The 17196-nt window shown below is 46.8% G+C and overlaps 1 protein-coding gene across 2 annotated transcripts; it reads left to right on the top strand.

The window, feature by feature from the left end:
• The first annotated feature begins 883 nt into the window (after positions 1–883).
• FOXR1 (forkhead box R1) lies at positions 884–9836 on the top strand. Of its 2 annotated transcripts, none has more exons than XM_079930412.1 (5): positions 884–1010; positions 7550–7624; positions 7726–7973; positions 8215–8441; positions 9294–9836. In XM_079930412.1, exons 1-5 carry the CDS (start codon positions 950–952, stop codon positions 9553–9555), a joined length of 873 nt encoding a protein of 290 aa, XP_079786538.1. In that variant the 5' UTR covers positions 884–949; the 3' UTR covers positions 9556–9836. The 2 variants fall into 2 exon arrangements, with proteins under 2 accessions (XP_079786538.1, XP_079786537.1); XM_079930411.1 differs by having other exon boundaries at positions 886–1010; positions 8215–8445; positions 9298–9836.
• Positions 9837–17196: the final 7360 nt, after the last annotated feature.

The raw sequence follows: 17196 nt of genomic DNA on the forward strand, positions 1-17196 counted from the left end.
AGACATAAATATTAAATGCCCTGCATGATCCTGAATTGGATTCTAGACCAGAAAACAAATTAAATAAAGGACACTATTGGGACAATTGGTGAAATCTGAATAGAATGTGTATATTAAACATAGTATTGAATCATTGTTAAATTTTGATGATTTTCTTGTTTCTGATTATGTAAACCAATATGTTTTTAGGAAATACACATTGAAGTATTTGTGGGTAAAGGGACATGACGTCTGCAAATTACTCTCAAACAGTTCAGAAAAAATAATGTATGTCTTACATACATGGAGACAAAAGCAAAAATGTGATGAAATGTTAGTAATTGGTGAGTTACAGGATTTAGGTGTACTGGATTTTTTTATAGTATTCTTGGGACTTTTCTGTAAATTTGAAATTATGAAAAACAAAATTTAAATATCACCATTCAAAAAAATAAAATTATAAAAAAAATCACCATTTAATCCTATCTCCACCATGTACTTACAGATGTAACCTTGGATAAACCATGAAATCTTCCACACTTCTAGAAAGTAGCTATTAATACCACCACGGGATCATTCTTCAATGGTAGACTGATTTACTAAATAAAAGAGCTTGGTGCAAATGTAGAGGGGAAAGAGGGCCTGGGGTACCTCCCTTCTGGACCCCCAAGGTTCCCAAATGAAAGCGGCGTGGGGGGGGGCTTGCAGAAAGACGTGGCAAGAAGCACTCCGTGGAGGCTCGAGAGCAAGGGTGTCAGCTGGACTGGGCACACCTGAGCGGGCTCCGACCCAAGTCAATCAGAGCGCGGGTATTTGAGGAAGTGCTTCCCAGGCCTCAGCCTCAGTCTCTCCAGACTCTCCCACCCTGTGCCGGCTCTCCCTCCTCTAGCTAATCGTGGACCTGAAGCTCCAGCACCTAGACTTCTGGGCCAGCCTCCATGGCCAGGTCCCGGGATTGCTGGACTGGGACATGGGGAACGAGTGCTTTCTGGCCTTCACCACTACGCACCTGCCCTTAGCGGAACAAAACCGTGAGTGTCCGAGAGGGGGGTCGTGGGGGATGGGCGCGCCGCGGAGGGTCGGAGGCTCGTGGGCGCGCCGGGCCGGAAGCTCCCCGGCCTTTGACTTGCTCGCCACTCGCCCCCGCGAGCCCCGTGACTATGTCGCGTTCGGGGCCCCGTGCCCCCTTTGTTGAGCTCTGGAGCTCCCACCCCACCCCAACTTTTTCCGGGCAATGGAGTCCCCGCCTCGATGGAAAGCCCAGGGAGGGCAGGGGTCCTGCCTGAACACAGCCTTTCAATCCTACCCCACCCGCCCCGGCTAAATCCCAGAACTTTCTAGGCCTCTTCTCGGCCTTTTCTCCGTGGCGCCTACGCCATCGGGGCACACTACGTTTTCGTTCATCTTTCTCTTAAAATCTTTTTAAAATCGGTTTTGTTCGTGGCTGTATACCACCTCTTAATACATTGTCTGACACCTAGAGGTGCTCAATATTTGCTGAATGGATAGTTGACCGTTGTCTTTTAAAAACTTTTTTGTTTGGTCCTCAAGTGTTGAGATTTGAGGTAATCACCTCCTACATTCATGGTACATGATTGCCATCTGTTTGGGCAAAGTACTTGGATTAACTCATTCAATCCCCACCCACTTTTGTCACCTCCCACACTCCCATGTATCAACCCTAATCCATTTAATGTCTTTAGATAGGTGTATCTTTGAAAACTGTTTAGCATTATTTTGCTTTTATAGGTGACCTTAATTTACATAAACTCATTGCTTTTTTTTTTCCTCATTCAAATTGTTTTTGAGAGTTATTTCAGTTGCTAAATGCAAATCTGGTTCATCATTTTTTTTTTTTTTTTTTTTTTTTGCGGTACGCGGGCCTCTCACTGTTGTGGCCTCTCCCGCTGCGGAGCACAGGCTCCGGTCGCGCAGGCTCAGCGGCCATGGCTCACGGGCCCAGCCGCTCCGCGGCATGTGGTGTCTTCCCGGGCCGGGCCACGAACCCGTGTCCTCTGCATCGGCAGGCGGACTCCCAACCACTGCGCCACCAGGGAAGCCCTGATTCATCATTTCTGATTGCTGTGTGGTAATCTATCATCTGCATACATTACTTTTTGCATTTTAATTCTCCTTACTGATGGAGACAAAACTCCATTGGAACTCTTTGCAACCATAAGTAATGCTGACAAACATTCTTGTATCTTCACTGATTCAAGAACTATTTATTGAGCACCTCCAATTTGCCAGGCACTGTTCTGGACACTCATGTGATACATCATGAACAAAACAGACAAGTCTTCATGGAGCTGACATTCTACTGGGGCCACACAGGCAATCCACATCAAAATAAATAAACAAACAAACAAACAAACAAATAAATGGTATGTTATAAGGTGATAACTGAGATGGGGGGAAAAAGGACATGGTAAGAGGGCTCAGGAATGGGGGCTGGGAGGTGGTGGCAGCTACAGTTTTAAATAGGGTTGGTCTTCATTGGGAACATTGTATATGAGGGTTGGTCTTCATTGGGAACATATGAGAAGAGCAGAGTTGAAGGAGGTGAGATAGTGAGCCGGAGGATACTTAGAGGAAAAGTTTCCCAGGCAGAAAAAATAGCCAGTGTAGAAACCCTCAGGAATATGTCTGGAGGAACTGGTAAAGAGGCCAGTGAGGCTGGATCAAAGTAAATGAAGAGGAGAGTTCAGAGGGTGTGGGTCGTGGAGCGGAGATCAGGAAGAGCCGTCTTCCCCTTTGAGGGCGTTAGGGTTGATTCCAAGTAAGATGCAGCATGGTTGAAAGGTTTGGAACAGAGGAGTGACATGATCACCAGCTTAGTGAGTGACCTGTGCTATTGCATAGTGTGCCTATACTTGGTTTAACGTCCTGCTATCACTGTCTTAAGATTTTTAATAATTTTTGAACAAGGAGGCCCACATTTTCCTTTTGCACTGGGCCCTGCAAATTATGTAGCTGATCCTGAATGATCTATAGTCTGAAAAGATCACTGTGGCTGCTGGGTTGAGGGTACACTGTAAATGTAGAGCGACTGGGAAGCCAGGAGACTAGTTAGGAGGCTACTGTAGTAATCCAGACAAGAGCCGATGGCAGACTGCACCACCAAGGTGGTGGCAGAGGATGTGGTGAGAAGGTAGAACCAGGTGGATTCGCTTGATGGATTGGATGTATGGTGTAAAAAAGAGAGATTAGAGGATGACTCCTCCAGAGTTTTTGGCTGGTCAAGTGCAAGGATGGAGTTTTCTTGTAGTGAGATGGGGTAAGCTCCTGATAGGATATTTAGGGAGGAAAATCAGGAGTTCTGTTCTGAACACTCTGAGTTTGAGATATTTTTTAGATATCCAAGTAGAAATGTTGAGTAAGCTGGTGGATATATAAGTCTGCAATTCTGGAGAGAGGTATGCAGATATAAATTTTGAGAGTCTTTGGTACATGCCTGGCATTTAAGGGGTGAGAATAGAGAAGAACCAAGGATGAGCCCTGGGGGGCATTCCATTCTAAAGAGATTGGAGAGGAGATAAACCAAAAAAAAACTGAGGAAATGACCATTAAGAATCAAAACTGGTATTGTGGTTTCCTGGAAACCAAGTGAAGAAAGTGTTTCAAAGAAGGAGTGGTCACAGGACAGAACACCGCTGTGAGAGATCAGGTCAGAGGTGGGCTGACTATTGGATTTAGCAAAGCAGAGCCTTGATTATATGGTTTTGCTGGAGTGCAGCCTTGATCATAGTGGTTTTGGTGGAGTGGTGGAGAAGAAAGACTGATTGGCAAGGGTTTAAGTGTGGAAGGGAGAGGAAGTGGAGACAAAGTACAGGCACTTCTTTCGAGGAGTTCTTCCTCAAAGGAAAGCAAAAATATGGAGTAGTGGCCTGGCACAGAAAGTGGGGACAAAAGAAGTTCTTGTTTTTAACAAGATGAGAGAGTTAACAGCATATTTGAATGATGATAATGGTCCAGAGACAGAAATTTATAACAGAAAAGAGAGGAGACAGGAATTCCCTGGCCGTCCAATGATTAGGACTTGGCGCTTTCACTGCTCCCTGGTTAGGAAACTAAGATCCCACAAGCCTCCCGAGGCCAAAATAAATTTCAAACACTGTCCTTGAGGGGCCACCTGTGTCAGAGAGAGCAGGGGAGGGAGATGGACAGGGGCACTATCCTTTGATCCCACTGAGATCACCCATCTGTTGATCCCATCACCCTTCCCCTGCTCTCAAAGAGCAGAGTTAGAGGGGATGTCCTCTCTGTAACTAACCTGGAATCCCCCAAACAGGCTCACTCTCTTGCATACACCGTTGACTCCTTTGGCTCTCTATGGCTTTGGAACACTTGCTTGGCCAAACCACACCCTGATTAAATCCAACCAAACAAGTGCTCCAAAGCCATAGATCAATGGATTGGGGTTATCAGTTGGTATCAAAAGAGATGGCTGGAAAGAGGAGGTGGTGCATTTTTACATGGTGCAAAAATGAGGTTATGGAGAGGTTGCAGTTATTGGTTTAGGTTATGACAGTGAGGACTGTCTACATTAGGTTGGAAGGCAGAATTCTGGGAGGAGAAGAGTTCAAGAAACTAGAGCCCAGGTTATTAGGATAATCATCTATGTATCTATTGAAATAGCCAAGATTTAAGGCAGGAGTAGCACTAGTGACAGTGAGCCAGGAACTAAATTCCTCTAAATGAGGGGGAGTGGCCGAGAATTTGGTAGATGATGGTAGCAATGAAAATTAGTATATAAATTCTTCTATTAACTTGAATAGACACACCCAGGATTAGACAGTAAATTGTAGTGCTGCCTGATTATTCTTCACCAGCACCAGTTGCTATTCAGATGTAATAAAGGATCCTATTTCACTGCATCTTTGCCAACACTTGGTATTACCTCTTTTTATAATTCTTGTCAGTTTGATGTAAAGTATTATATCATTCTTTTATTGTGTTCCTATTACTAGTAAGGCTCAGCATCTTCAGGTAGCCCCTCCTTCTGAATACTGATTCGTATCTTACCCATGTATAGATTTGTCTTAGCCTTTATTTTTTGATTTGTAGGAGCTGTCTATCAGAGAATTGAGAGTTCTGGAAATGATTTTTTTTCTGGTTTATTGTCTATTGATTTTTTTTTTCCCTTGTGAGTTTTACTGTGCAGAAGCTTTCAATCTTTTTTTTTTTGTGTGGTACGCGGGCCCCTCACTGTTGTGGCCTCTCCCGCTGCGGAGCACAGGCTCCGGACGTGCAGGCTCAGCGGCCATGGCTCACAGGCCCAGCCGCTCCGCGGCATGTGGGATCTTCCCGGACCGGGGCACGAACCCGTGTCCCCTGCATCGGCAGGCAGACTCTCAACCACCGCGCCACCAGGGAAGCTCACCTTTCAATCTTTATGTGTTATAATATCTGCATTAAATGTATAGGTTAATTTGAGGATAATTGGCATCTTTATAGTATGTATTATATGTCTTTGTTTATTGAAGTTTTTTAGGTCCTTAAGTAGTAGGTACATCTTTTTCACATAAAGGTCCATTCTTTGATGAGTTAACCCCTAGATACATTATAACTTTGGTTGCTATTGTGAACAGCACCTTTTTGAAAAAAAAAAATATTTTCCAGTTTCTTAATGCTGGTATAGAGGAACAGTGGTGATTAGTATGTTGGTCTTATATCCAGCAAACTTGCTGGACTCTTATTGGTTCTAATAATTTATATATCGATTTTGTATGGTTTTCTGTTAATCTATGTTTTTTTCTGTAAATAATTATAGTTTGGCCTTTTTCTTTCTTATATCTCTTACTACTTTTTCCTTTTTAGAATACTGTGTTGAACATTAACGATGTAATGGGCATCCTTTCTAATTACTGAGCTCTCTAATAAGTATATCATCATTTTCCAGACAAAAACCTAGATTCATCTGTAATATGACGACACTCATGGGGACAATGATAGTTCCCCCTAACTGGACCAGAAGCCAGCTTCATGTCGAGCAGCTAGCTCTAATATATACCTGATTTACTCTAAGCCCACCATGTATTCATTCATCCAGTTAAGTTGAGCTCCTCCCATGCACTAGGCAGTGAAGGAGACAGACCTGGAGATAGACACTAAGCAGGTAGTTACAATAAAATGTGTGCTATGGGAGTGTTTGGACAGGTAGTCAGAGAAGGCCTGCTTCAGAGAGAGGTTTAAACAGAGACCTGATGGGTGAGTAGCAATTAACTAGGCAAGCAGGAAGAGGGAAGAGTGTTTCCAGCAAAGGGAACAGCTTATGGGAAGGCAGAGGATCTAGATGTGGTCTGTTGGAGATGGGTGGAGAGCCTGGGAGGAATGACTCAACACTGATGAGGAGCCAGGGCCTTGTAGACTATCTCAGGAATTTAGATTTGGCCCAAAGGCAATGGAAAGCCATCAAAAGGTTTTACACTGAAGGGTGGCATGATTGGATTAACATTTTGGGAAGATCACTCAAACTGCAATACGGTAAGTTAAAGAAAAGAAGATAAGCAGACCTTTTAGGTTATAGGCTCGGACTAGGATGGTAGAACTTGGTGATTGATTGGGTGTGGCTGTACGGGAAAGAGGAGTCAAGAATGATTTCCACTCATGGACACAGAAAACAAACTTATGGTGACCAAAGGGGAAGTGGGGGGGGCGTGGGGGGATAAATGAGGAGTTTGGGATTAACAGATACACACTACTGTACATAAAATAGATAACCAACAAGGGCCTACTGTAGAGCACAGGGAACTATGTTCAATATCTTGTAATAACCTACAATGGAAAAGAATCTGAAAAAGAATATGTGTATATATATGCTTGTGTGTGTGTGTGTGTGTGTGTGTGTGTATAAAACTGAATCACTTTGCTGTACACCTGAAACGAACACATTGTAAATCAACTATACTTCAATTAAAAAATGGAGAAAAGCTTCTCTGGTGGCGCAGTGGTTGAGAGTCCGCCTGCCGATGCAGGGGACGCGGGTTCGTGCCCCGGTCCGGGAAGATCCCACATGCGCGGAGCGGCTGGGCCCGTGATCCATGGCCGCTGCGCCTGCGCGTCCGGAGCCTGTGCTCCACAACGGGAGAGGCCACAACAGTAAGAGGCCCACGTACCGCAAAAAAAAAGAATGATTTCCAAGTATCTAGCCTGGACAGCTGGTTAGATGGGGCCATATGCTGAAACAAGGAATGCAGGAGCAAGAGCAGGAAAATGCAGTTGAGTTTTAGAAATGTTGTTCAAAATGCCTGTGGGTTATCCCATGGGCAGTTCTAGTTAAGGGCTAGCAGAGAAGTCTGGGCTAGAGATAAAGATTTGTAAGCCTTGAGTTTATAGATGGTGACTGACTAAAGTAACAGGCATTAATGAGATGGTTTAGGGGCCGTAATGTGGGGTGAGAAGAGAAGAATGCAGAGGAGAATGAAAAGGTCAGAGAGGTAAGGGGAAACCAGTAGAATATGGCATCATAACTTCCCAGGCAGGGCCCATAGCCACCTCCCAGGGAAGCTTCAAGGGGCCGAAATGAAAATCCTAGGATGTTTTGACTCTCTTCTTTTCTTTTTGCTAGTTGCCAGATATAAACTCCGAATAGTTGAGCCACCAAAACTACCTCTGGAAAAAAAACCCAACCCTGATAAAGATGGTGAGTAGATGGGAGTGAGTTCTCTGACATGGCCCTGTGGCCTGGGCGGGACACCCAAAGCCCATGACCTATGGCCCTCAATCTCCTTTTTCTCTGCACAGGTCCAGATTTCGAGCCCAACCTGTGGATGTGGGTAGACCCCAACATCGTGTTCCCCCCTGGAAAGCTGGAGGTCCGAGAACCCAGTAAGGGGAAGAATCTGACAAGCATAGTCCCTTCCCCTCAGCCACCCCCAAAAGAAGAGGACTTTGCCAAATGCCCACAGGCCACAGTGGTGGAGTCACCATCACTTTCTGGAGACCAGTATCCCCCTCGGAAGCGGTTTGCCTCTTCCAACAGCAACTGGGAGGTAGGGATTTCTGGGCTGTGGGATGGACTTGGCATGTAGGCAGGGTGGGCACAGGGATGATGCAGCAGAGAGTTCTGTTTTCTTAGGGTTAACGAAGGGTTAATGGGTTCAGAAATTAGCTGTGCCCCTGGGTTGGGGAGAAGCCCAGATGGTGGCCCTAGACCACCACCCCTTCCTGCCACTGCACCCCTGGAGTAGAGGCTGTGGAGTCAGGACCAGTTCCTACTCTGTACTCCTCTAGCTCACAGAAGAGAAGGAGGCTGAGGACCAGGATGACAGCTCCTCTGTGGCTCTCCAGTCCCCTCACAAAAGGGCCCCCCTCCAGAGTCGGAGGCTTCGGCAAGCCAACAGCCAGGAGGGGGGGCTGTGGTCCCGGCCCCCTCTCAATTACTTCCACCTAATTGCACTGGCATTAAGAAACAGTTCCCCCTGTGGCCTCAACGTGCAACAGATCTACAGTTTCACTCGGTATGTGCCGGGGGCCCTGTGAGGAGGGCGAAGGGGAGGGGGCAGGGCCCTGCTCTGATACCTTCCAGGCCCTGGGCTGCTGCTTCAGTTCCCCCATCTGGGTCTGAGAGGATGCTTCTCCTTTCCCAGGCACTGGTTCTGGGTTGCCCCCGACTGTGTGTCCACACCTCACATAGACAGAAAGATAGTCACCCCACCCCCTTTCACATCTAAGAAACTCCACCCTTTTTATACCTTAGTTCCTTAACATATAAAATCACCCAGGTCATAAATTCTCCCATCTTCCCTCTCAAGAACACCCAGTATAAAATCTGGTTTCCCCAACAGTTTCTCACATGCCTTCCCTTTGGACTGAACTGCCTGGCACAGCCTGTTCCCCAAGGACCCGGGGAAGCCGGGCTGAGAAGGGATTTACATTGAGCTTTGAGAGTCGGGTACCCATGAGTATGATGAGTTTCTCGGACCTTTTCCCTCTGTTATCAGAAGAGTCGCAGAGTATTAATCCTCAAGAGGCGTCCTCCTTGACCAGGATTCCTCTGACAGGAGCTTGTTGGCCTGATTTCTGCTCTGTTCCTGTTGCAAGTCAAACTCCTGAGCCCTCGGAGGGAGGGAGGAAAGCGAGCCAGGGAGTGGGGGCAGTGAACTGGGTCTTTAAGGTGAGGCTCTGCACAAGCACTGCGCCAGGTGGAGGTCTGACACATGCTTAGTCGGCAGGGTGCGTCGTGGGCCAGCTTGCCCTTCTCCGACGTGAGAGAAGGGCTGAGGCTCCTGGCCCCCGGGGAGAACATTCTCCAGGGTAAGGCATCTCCCAGAGAGACCACACCTCTCCTTACTATTCCTCCCTGTCTGCAGACAGCATTTCCCCTTTTTCCGGACGGCTCCTGAAGGCTGGAAGAATACCGTGCGTCACAATCTCTGTTTCCGAGACAGCTTTGAGAAAGTGCCGGTCAGCATGCAGGGTGGCGTCAGCACACGGCCCCGATCCTGCCTCTGGAAGCTGACCGATGAGGGACACCGCCGCTTTGCAGAGGAGGCCCGCGCCTTGGCCTCCACTAAGCTGGAAACTATCCAACAGTGTATGAGCCAGCCAGGTGTGAGGCCTCGTCACACATGACCCAAGGCCGAGCGTGCAGGGAAGGAGCCAGGGTCCCATGGGGGGCAGGGCGTGGGGAGGGGGTGGCACCTTCTGTAGGAAGGGGAGAGAACAGCAGTGCTCTGAGACCCTGGGGTGGTACCTGCCTCAGGGGTCCCCCCACGCACAAGCACGGAACCTGAGGTGCTGGGAGCTGATGGAGAAACAGCTAAGGTGTAGCTGGCCCTACTCACAGCCCCGCAGCCTGGGGAAATGGTAACCACACAATGTGAGAAGCATGGTATAAAAGGTTCTCTGCAAAGGGGGCTTTTTATTCTCCTGGAGACCAGGTGGCATTTGGGCCTTGAGAGAGGAAAAGTAGATCATTTGCCGTGAGAGAGCTTTCCAGGCTTAGGGAACAGCGTCTGCAAACGGCAGATAGATCCCTTTGACTTCTTTCCTTACAGGTGTGATGCCCTCCCTCTTCGACCTTTAGTTCCACAAACCATCGGTCAGCCCATGCCTTATTAAAGTTATCTGCAGCATCCTGGTGTGTCTGCGGTCCGAGGGTGGGGCAGGAGTGGGGGCGGAGGCGGGCTCTGAGGTTGGAAATGGGATGCCCTCAGAGCTGATGGGTGGGGCAGTTGCCTGGTGCACAGCAAAGGGAGCCCATGCTCTTCTTTCGTCAAAGGAACAAAACACTCAACCCTCTTTAGGTCCCATTTTTCTTGGGAGATGCTAGCATAAAGCAGCCAGGCCCGCAAAAGGCCCCCCCAAATCACCACCCACTCAAACGAGTGGATGTAATCAGCTGGGGACAAAGAGGAGAGGCCTAGGGAAGCACATCATCTATGGAACAGTTGAAGGAAAGACCTTTGGAGGAGGCCATGAAGGAGCAGTGAGGAAGGTGAAAGGAAAGAATTTCTTGAGAAAAGGAGTAGCCAGGCTTAAGTCTCATTTCCCTCATTTAAGCATTGGGGGTGAGGGGTGGGAACTCAGAGCTGAGAGGCATGGCCCTTCGATACTTCCGGTTTCAGTAGAAACCAGAGCACTTGTCCTTAGAGGCTGCAGATCACAGCTGGGCTGCTGTGGCTTCCCTGGTTGCAGGAGACCGTGTCCAGGGCAAGGCCAGCTGCCAGCCTCAAACCTGAGGGATAGGGAGAAGCCAGGGGGACAGGTAAGGAAGGAACGAGATTCAGAGCTGTGTCGGGGTGCCACGGCCATTTCCACAGTGCTTGAAGTTCCTTCCTGCTGGGTTTCCCACAGGGCTGAGATGACCCTTCTCATTCCCTCTCCTGCTCTTCCCTCACCCCACGACAGGCCTGTACAGAAACATGGCTCCAGCCTCAGACACTGTCCCAGGGGACTGGGCATCGCTACTCCCCAGAGGTAGCAGTGGGTGGTGTGTGAGTCTCAAGAAGGGCACTGGCTCTCAGCTCTGATGTAGCTGCTGGCTGCTCCTGCATCCTCGTTCTAGGAGAGCCTGCCTCAGGCAGCCACTTGCTCTTCAAGCTTGAGTGTCTTGATCAGGAAAATGAGTTAATGATGGCTCTTTCTTTTTTAAATTTTTATTTATTTTTATTGTTTTTGGACACACAGCATGGCATGTGGGATCTTAGTTCCCCTACCAGGGATTGAACCCGCGCCCTCTGCGGTGGAAGCGTGGAGTCTTAACCACTGGACTGCCAGGGAAGTCCCTGATGGCTCTTTCTTAGTACTGTACCAGCATGGAGATGGGGGGGGATGGAGTAGCGTGCTTCATACCAAACCTGGCTCCCAGTTCTAAATAAATGGTAGCTGTGTTTTTGCTTCTTGTGATGTCTAGTTAGGACCCGCCTCCTTCCTCCAGGATGCTGGTGGACTAGTAATGGCCTGGATTTACTTTCAGCACTTGGCAACTCTCAGTGGGAGCCGGGATCTTGCTCCATCTCTGACTCTCCGCTCTGCTCCCACTCAGCAGATGACCTGTCATCTCTCACTGTATCTTCTTTAGCACAGTTTTCTTAACATTTCTAAACTTGTTTCTTTTGCATGCAAATTGGGGATAATAAAAGTACACACAGATTTGATTTGGGAACTAAATAGGACAATGGAAAGTGTGTAGTCCTGTGTCTGGCATATTAACATTGAGTGCTTACAATTGGACCAGACATCATTCTAAGTGCATTTGCAGGTTTAATCCATATAGAGGCCTTAAGGAGTAGGTACTGTTATTCTTCTCAGGTAGTTGAGTGTGATAGCTATTTAAGGAGTTGCCTTCATTTCTGTCCACTTATTCAGCCCTTAATCCCTTGCAGTCTATAGCACTATAAAATCAGACTGCCTCCTCCCTAGTCTCTGAAACATGGTATTCCTGAAAAGCATGGCCCATGCCCTATCTGACCAAAATCTTTACCTTTGAAGAAAGGCCCCGGTTCATCTGCTTGGTTTGCACGTTTTTGGTAACAGACATGCAGTCTCGCCCTGGTCACTTGTCCATCACCACAGCCACCTCTGCTCTACCCGCTCCAGCTTTGCATTCATTCTGGAATATGCACCCAAAGCAGCGCTAGGCCAGGGGCTCTCACTGGCCCTGTGGTTGCCGCAAGGATGTGGGGGATTGGCGGGCCCAGGAGTGTCAAGTGTCAGTGCAGGAGGCAGTGTCTCACCTTAAAGAGCTGAGCCTCATACCAAAGGCCATTGAGAATGAGCTGAGCCAAGAACCTAACCCGGTTTTACACCTAAGCAGAAAGTATTTGTTGTGTTGTTTTATTATATACTAAATTTTCCAGGAATGCAACTCTTATGTAAAGTGAAGGAAGACTGTACTTTTTTTAGTTTGGAAGTTTTCTGAGCGTTGTTTGCCATTTCGGAAAATCACTTCACTGACAGCAAAGTTGCTCTGGTATTTAACTCACCAATACCACATGCCTGTATTGGTCTGTTTGTATTTGTTGTAATCATCGGGATTCTACATGTATAAACAAATATTTAGCTATTTCAAGGTAGCCAATATACAGAAAAAAGTATTTTCAGGACTGCCCTGGTGGCACAGTGGTTAAGACTCTGCACTCGCAATGCAGGGGGCCCGGGTTTGATCCCTGGTCAGGGAACTAGATCCCACATGCATGCTACAACTAAGGAGCCAGCGAGCCACAGCTAAAACCTGGCGCAAACTAATTAACTAATAAATTAAAAAATCAGAATAGCTCTATATCCATTTTTTTAAGTATTTCAATAATCATTTGAATGACATCTCTTTAAGCTATTCACAATAAGTATCTACAAATTTTTAACTGTCTCATATTTTCAAATATAGTTTATCAGACTTCCCTGGCAGTGCAGTGGTTAAAAATCCACCTGCCAGTGCAGGGGACATGGATTTGAGCCCTGGTCTGGGAAGATCTCACATGCCATGGAGCAACTAAGCCTGTGTGCCACAACTACTGAGCCTGTGCACTACAGCCCGTGAGCCACAACTACTGAAGCCCGCGTGCCTAAAGCCCGTGCTCCACAACAAGAGAAGCCACCTCAATGAGAAGCCCGCGCACCGCAACGAAGAGTAGCCCCCGCTCGATGCAACCACAGCCATGTGCAGCAACGAAGACCCGACACAGCCAAAAATAAATAAATTTATAAAAAAGAATATATATAGTTTATCCACTAGAATACATTTTTATACATTTCTCTCCCTTTATTTTTCTGTTGTATTACCGTTAGAGCATTACAGTTTGATTTTTTTTTAATTGTATGTGTAGGTAGGTTATTTTATCAGTATGGTTCATTTCAGGATGGTAAAGACGGTCTTACAGAGTATTTGCTCCATTCCTAGGGTGTTAAGGCTGATGAAGTAAAAAACCACCAAACCAAGCAACATATAAGATATAGTCTCTGGGGCTTCCCTGGTGGTGCAGTGGTTGAGAGTCCGCCTGCCGATGCAGGGGATACGGGCTCGTGCCCCAGTCCGGGAAGATCCCACATGCCGCGGAGGGGCTGGGCCCGTGAGCCATGGCCACTGAGCCTGCGCATCCGGAGCCTGTGCTCCGCAACAGGAGAGGCCACAACAGTGAGAGGCCCGTGTACCACAGAAAAAAAAAAAAAAGATATAGTCCCTGTCCCAGAGGCACTCATCCTCAGTGACCTTGGCAACCACTGAGGACAATACAATGGAATAAGTCCCGTTCATGTCCAAACCCCAGAGCCTAGCATGGGGCCCATTAGGTAGTTAGAATGCTCTGTTTGCTAGGACTTGTCACTAGTAACTTCCCTAACAGGCAGATTCCTTGGTCTCTGGAAGCACAGAGAAGAGGGCAATTAGCGTGAGAGGAACTGGGGAAGACTTCTCACAGGAGAAGTTAGTACGGGGTCTTTTTTCCAGGTCTGGAAAACAACAGCTAGCTCTTCTACGGAAGTGATGTCCCCTGCATTGGAAAGCAGATTCTTAACCACTGTGCCACCAGGGAAGTCCAACTCCCTTTTATTTTTTAAATGATGCTTAGCCACTCATTGAAAGTGGCTTGGAGGGGGCAAACATGGAAGCAGGAAGGCCTGTAAGGAGGTGACTGCAGAATCCAGGTGGCAGTAGAAATGGAGAGAAGCAGCCTGATTTGATGATATAGCTTGGAGGCAGAATCAACACGTCAACAGTATTGACTAGATGCAGAAGGAGAAAATAATGACTCTGAGGTTTTTGGTTTGAATGATTGGATGAATGATGAGGAGGGGAAGCCTGTGTAGGAGCAGCAGGTTTGAGCAGTTTTGTGTTTAGAATGTGTGAGACATCAGGGTGGTTACGTCAAGTTGATAATTGTTGTAAGTCTGGAGTTCAGAAGATAAGCCTGAGCTGAAGACGTAAATACATTTGAGAATCAGGGGGATATAGACAGTATTTAAATCATACTCAAAGTACTGGTGTAGAAAGATATTCATAATACATTTTTAGGGCTAAAAAAACAAACAGTAGCAGAACAGTATGTTCGATATGATTCCAAATGTGACAGAAACTATGTTTTTATATATATATAAGTATGTTGTCTACACACAGAAAATGTCTTAAAGAAAACAGGTATTAGTAATAGTCATCTTTGGGGATTGGCGGGTGGCAAAAAGATATGGAGGCCAATCCCTTTTTATTTATTTATTTAAAAAATATGTATTTATTTGGCTGTGCTGGGCCTTAGTTGCAGCACGCAGGATCTTTAGTTGCGGCATGCAGACTCTTAGTTGCAGCATGTGGGATATAGTTCCCTGACCAGAGATCGAACCTGGGCCCCAGGCATTGGGAGTGCAGAGTCTTAGCCACTGGACCACCAAGGAAGTCCCCCTTTTTATTTATAGCTTCGGTACAGGTTTTTTTTTCTTTTTTAATAAGAAATTACTTTTTAGAATTTTTAAATAAATAAAGCTATCCACTAGCCTGTTCTGTAGTTTGATACTCTAATTGTTAGGGAACCATTGACTGATACCACCCACCTTGGCCAGGCACAATGATAACCACTTGCATGAGTTGTCTCACAACAGGAGTTCCCAATAAGGAACATGGTGCTGCCACCGAAAACTAACCAGGAGAATCCGGGAGGGGCCAAAAGGAGGGAGGAGATGCCAGCCCATAATATTGTCCTACCAAGCCCTCAGAATCCTTTGCACTGGAATCCATATTGGCTGAGAGATGCATGCGCCACCAGGAAGGACACTGGGTCAGAGCAAATATAGGCCAAGAAAGATGATTGGCCAGAGACAACCCTGAAAACTAACCCCATTACCATGAAACCTGAGACTGCGAGCCACATGGCAGAGCAGTTCTCCTGGGTTCCCTTACCCTGCTGCTCTCCACCCGGGTGCCCCTTCCCTATAATGTCTTTTGCTTCGTCAGTACGTGTATCTCCTCAGACAATTCATTTCCGAGTGTTAGACAAGAGCCCACTCTTGGGCCCTGGAAGGGGTCCCCCTTCCTGCAACATAATTAGCAGGCTGTTAGCTGCACGCTTCTGAGGCTCCTTCCCAGCACAGACTCCCACCCCATGGGCATGTTAACACCAGGGTGCCTGGAGTTTTGATGATTTTAACTCAACTTGACAAATATTTATAGAAGATCCCTTTCTGCTAGTTCTACTGAGTCAGGTATGATCAAGACACAGTCCCTGCACTTGAAGAGCTTTTTAACTATTGAGTTTTCAACTGACTAGACTACTAAACAAAATGACAAGAGGATGAGCAAAGGACCTTGGAATTGAAAAATTAATTCTGCAGGATCCACTCTGGTAGGCTTCACAAAAGGGGTGACATTTCATTCATTCAATCATGAATTGATCTAAGAGCTTATGAATAGATTGAGAGCTTACCATGTTCCAGACAAAGTCACCAGCCTTGTGGAAATTCCATTCTAGTTCATATTTCAGAGCCCTATATAATAGAAAGAACTTATCAGGCAGAGCTGGAAAGAAGTAAATTCTAGGCAGAGGGAACCAAGGGCTAGAGATGCTAAAGTGCATAGGAGCAACAGGACTGCAGGAATATTGCCTGGAGGAGCAATAGGTGGGGGGGAGGGTGGGGGGGGAGTGGGGGAGTGTGGGACACAAGACTGAAAAGGAGGTTAGGAAACTTAGTGTAAAATTCATGTTGTGAAATTTAGGTATTTCCTGAAGGCAACTTAGAGACATTAAATTAATCAGGAAAGTCATTTTAGAGACTACCTTAAGACCAGCGTGTGGAGGATAAATGGAGGTGAAATACACCAGACACTTGGAAACCAGTCAGAAAGATTTTACATGAATCTAAGCAAGAAAGGTAGGGAAATGAAATAAGGTATGGTCTATGAGTATAAAAGGTGGAGAACAGATTTTAGACATCTCAGAAATCCAGTAAGACAGCTTGCACAGGGTGGATGTGGGGACTAAGTGAAAGGGAGAATCAAAGATAACTTACTGTAGGGACTTCCCTGATGGCGCAGTGGTTAAGAATCTGCCTGCCAATGCAGGGGACACCGATTCGAGCCCTTCCCTGGTCTGGGAGATCCCACGGGCCGCGGAGCAACAAAGCCCGTGCGCCACAACTACTGAGGCTGCACTCTAGAGCCCACGAGACACAATTAGTGAAGCCCGTGCACCTAGAGCCCATGCTCCGCAACAAGAGAAGCCACTGCAATAGAAGCCTGCGCACCGCAACGAAGAGTAGCCCCGCTCGCCGCAACTAGAGAAAGCCTGCACACAGAAACGAAGACCCAACACAGCCAAAAATAAATTAAAATAAGTTAAAAAAAAAGATAACTTACCCCAAAACTCCAGGCTTTAGTTTAGTGGTTATCATTCACTGGGAGGATGTAAACAGGATGATCTGAGGAGGAAGAAATTGAGTTCCATTCACACAGTCTAGTTCAGATGGCAGCCGAATGAATACTCAGTAACGGAAGACTTTAGGGAAACAGTTTCAAAAGCCAAATTGCAGAGGGCTGAAAAGTTAGGAGTTTAAGCAGATGGTATAGACTACTCTAAAGCAGCTTTGGGACAAATGACGGAAACAGATGGGATGGTTGGGGTGTGACAGAATGAGAGGTCTTGGTAGGTCAAGTGAAGTAATATGTTGCCGTGAGAGTGTGGTGGAAGTATTCCTGGGATCCAATGGGTAAAGCGAAGTCAAGAGGACCTCAGACCTAGACCACTGATTCTCAAACTTGACTGAGCATCAGAATCACCTGAAGGGCTCATT

Source organism: Stenella coeruleoalba (assembly GCF_951394435.1).
Source record: "Stenella coeruleoalba genome assembly, chromosome: 8".
NCBI classification, from domain to species: Eukaryota; Metazoa; Chordata; class Mammalia; order Artiodactyla; family Delphinidae; genus Stenella; species Stenella coeruleoalba.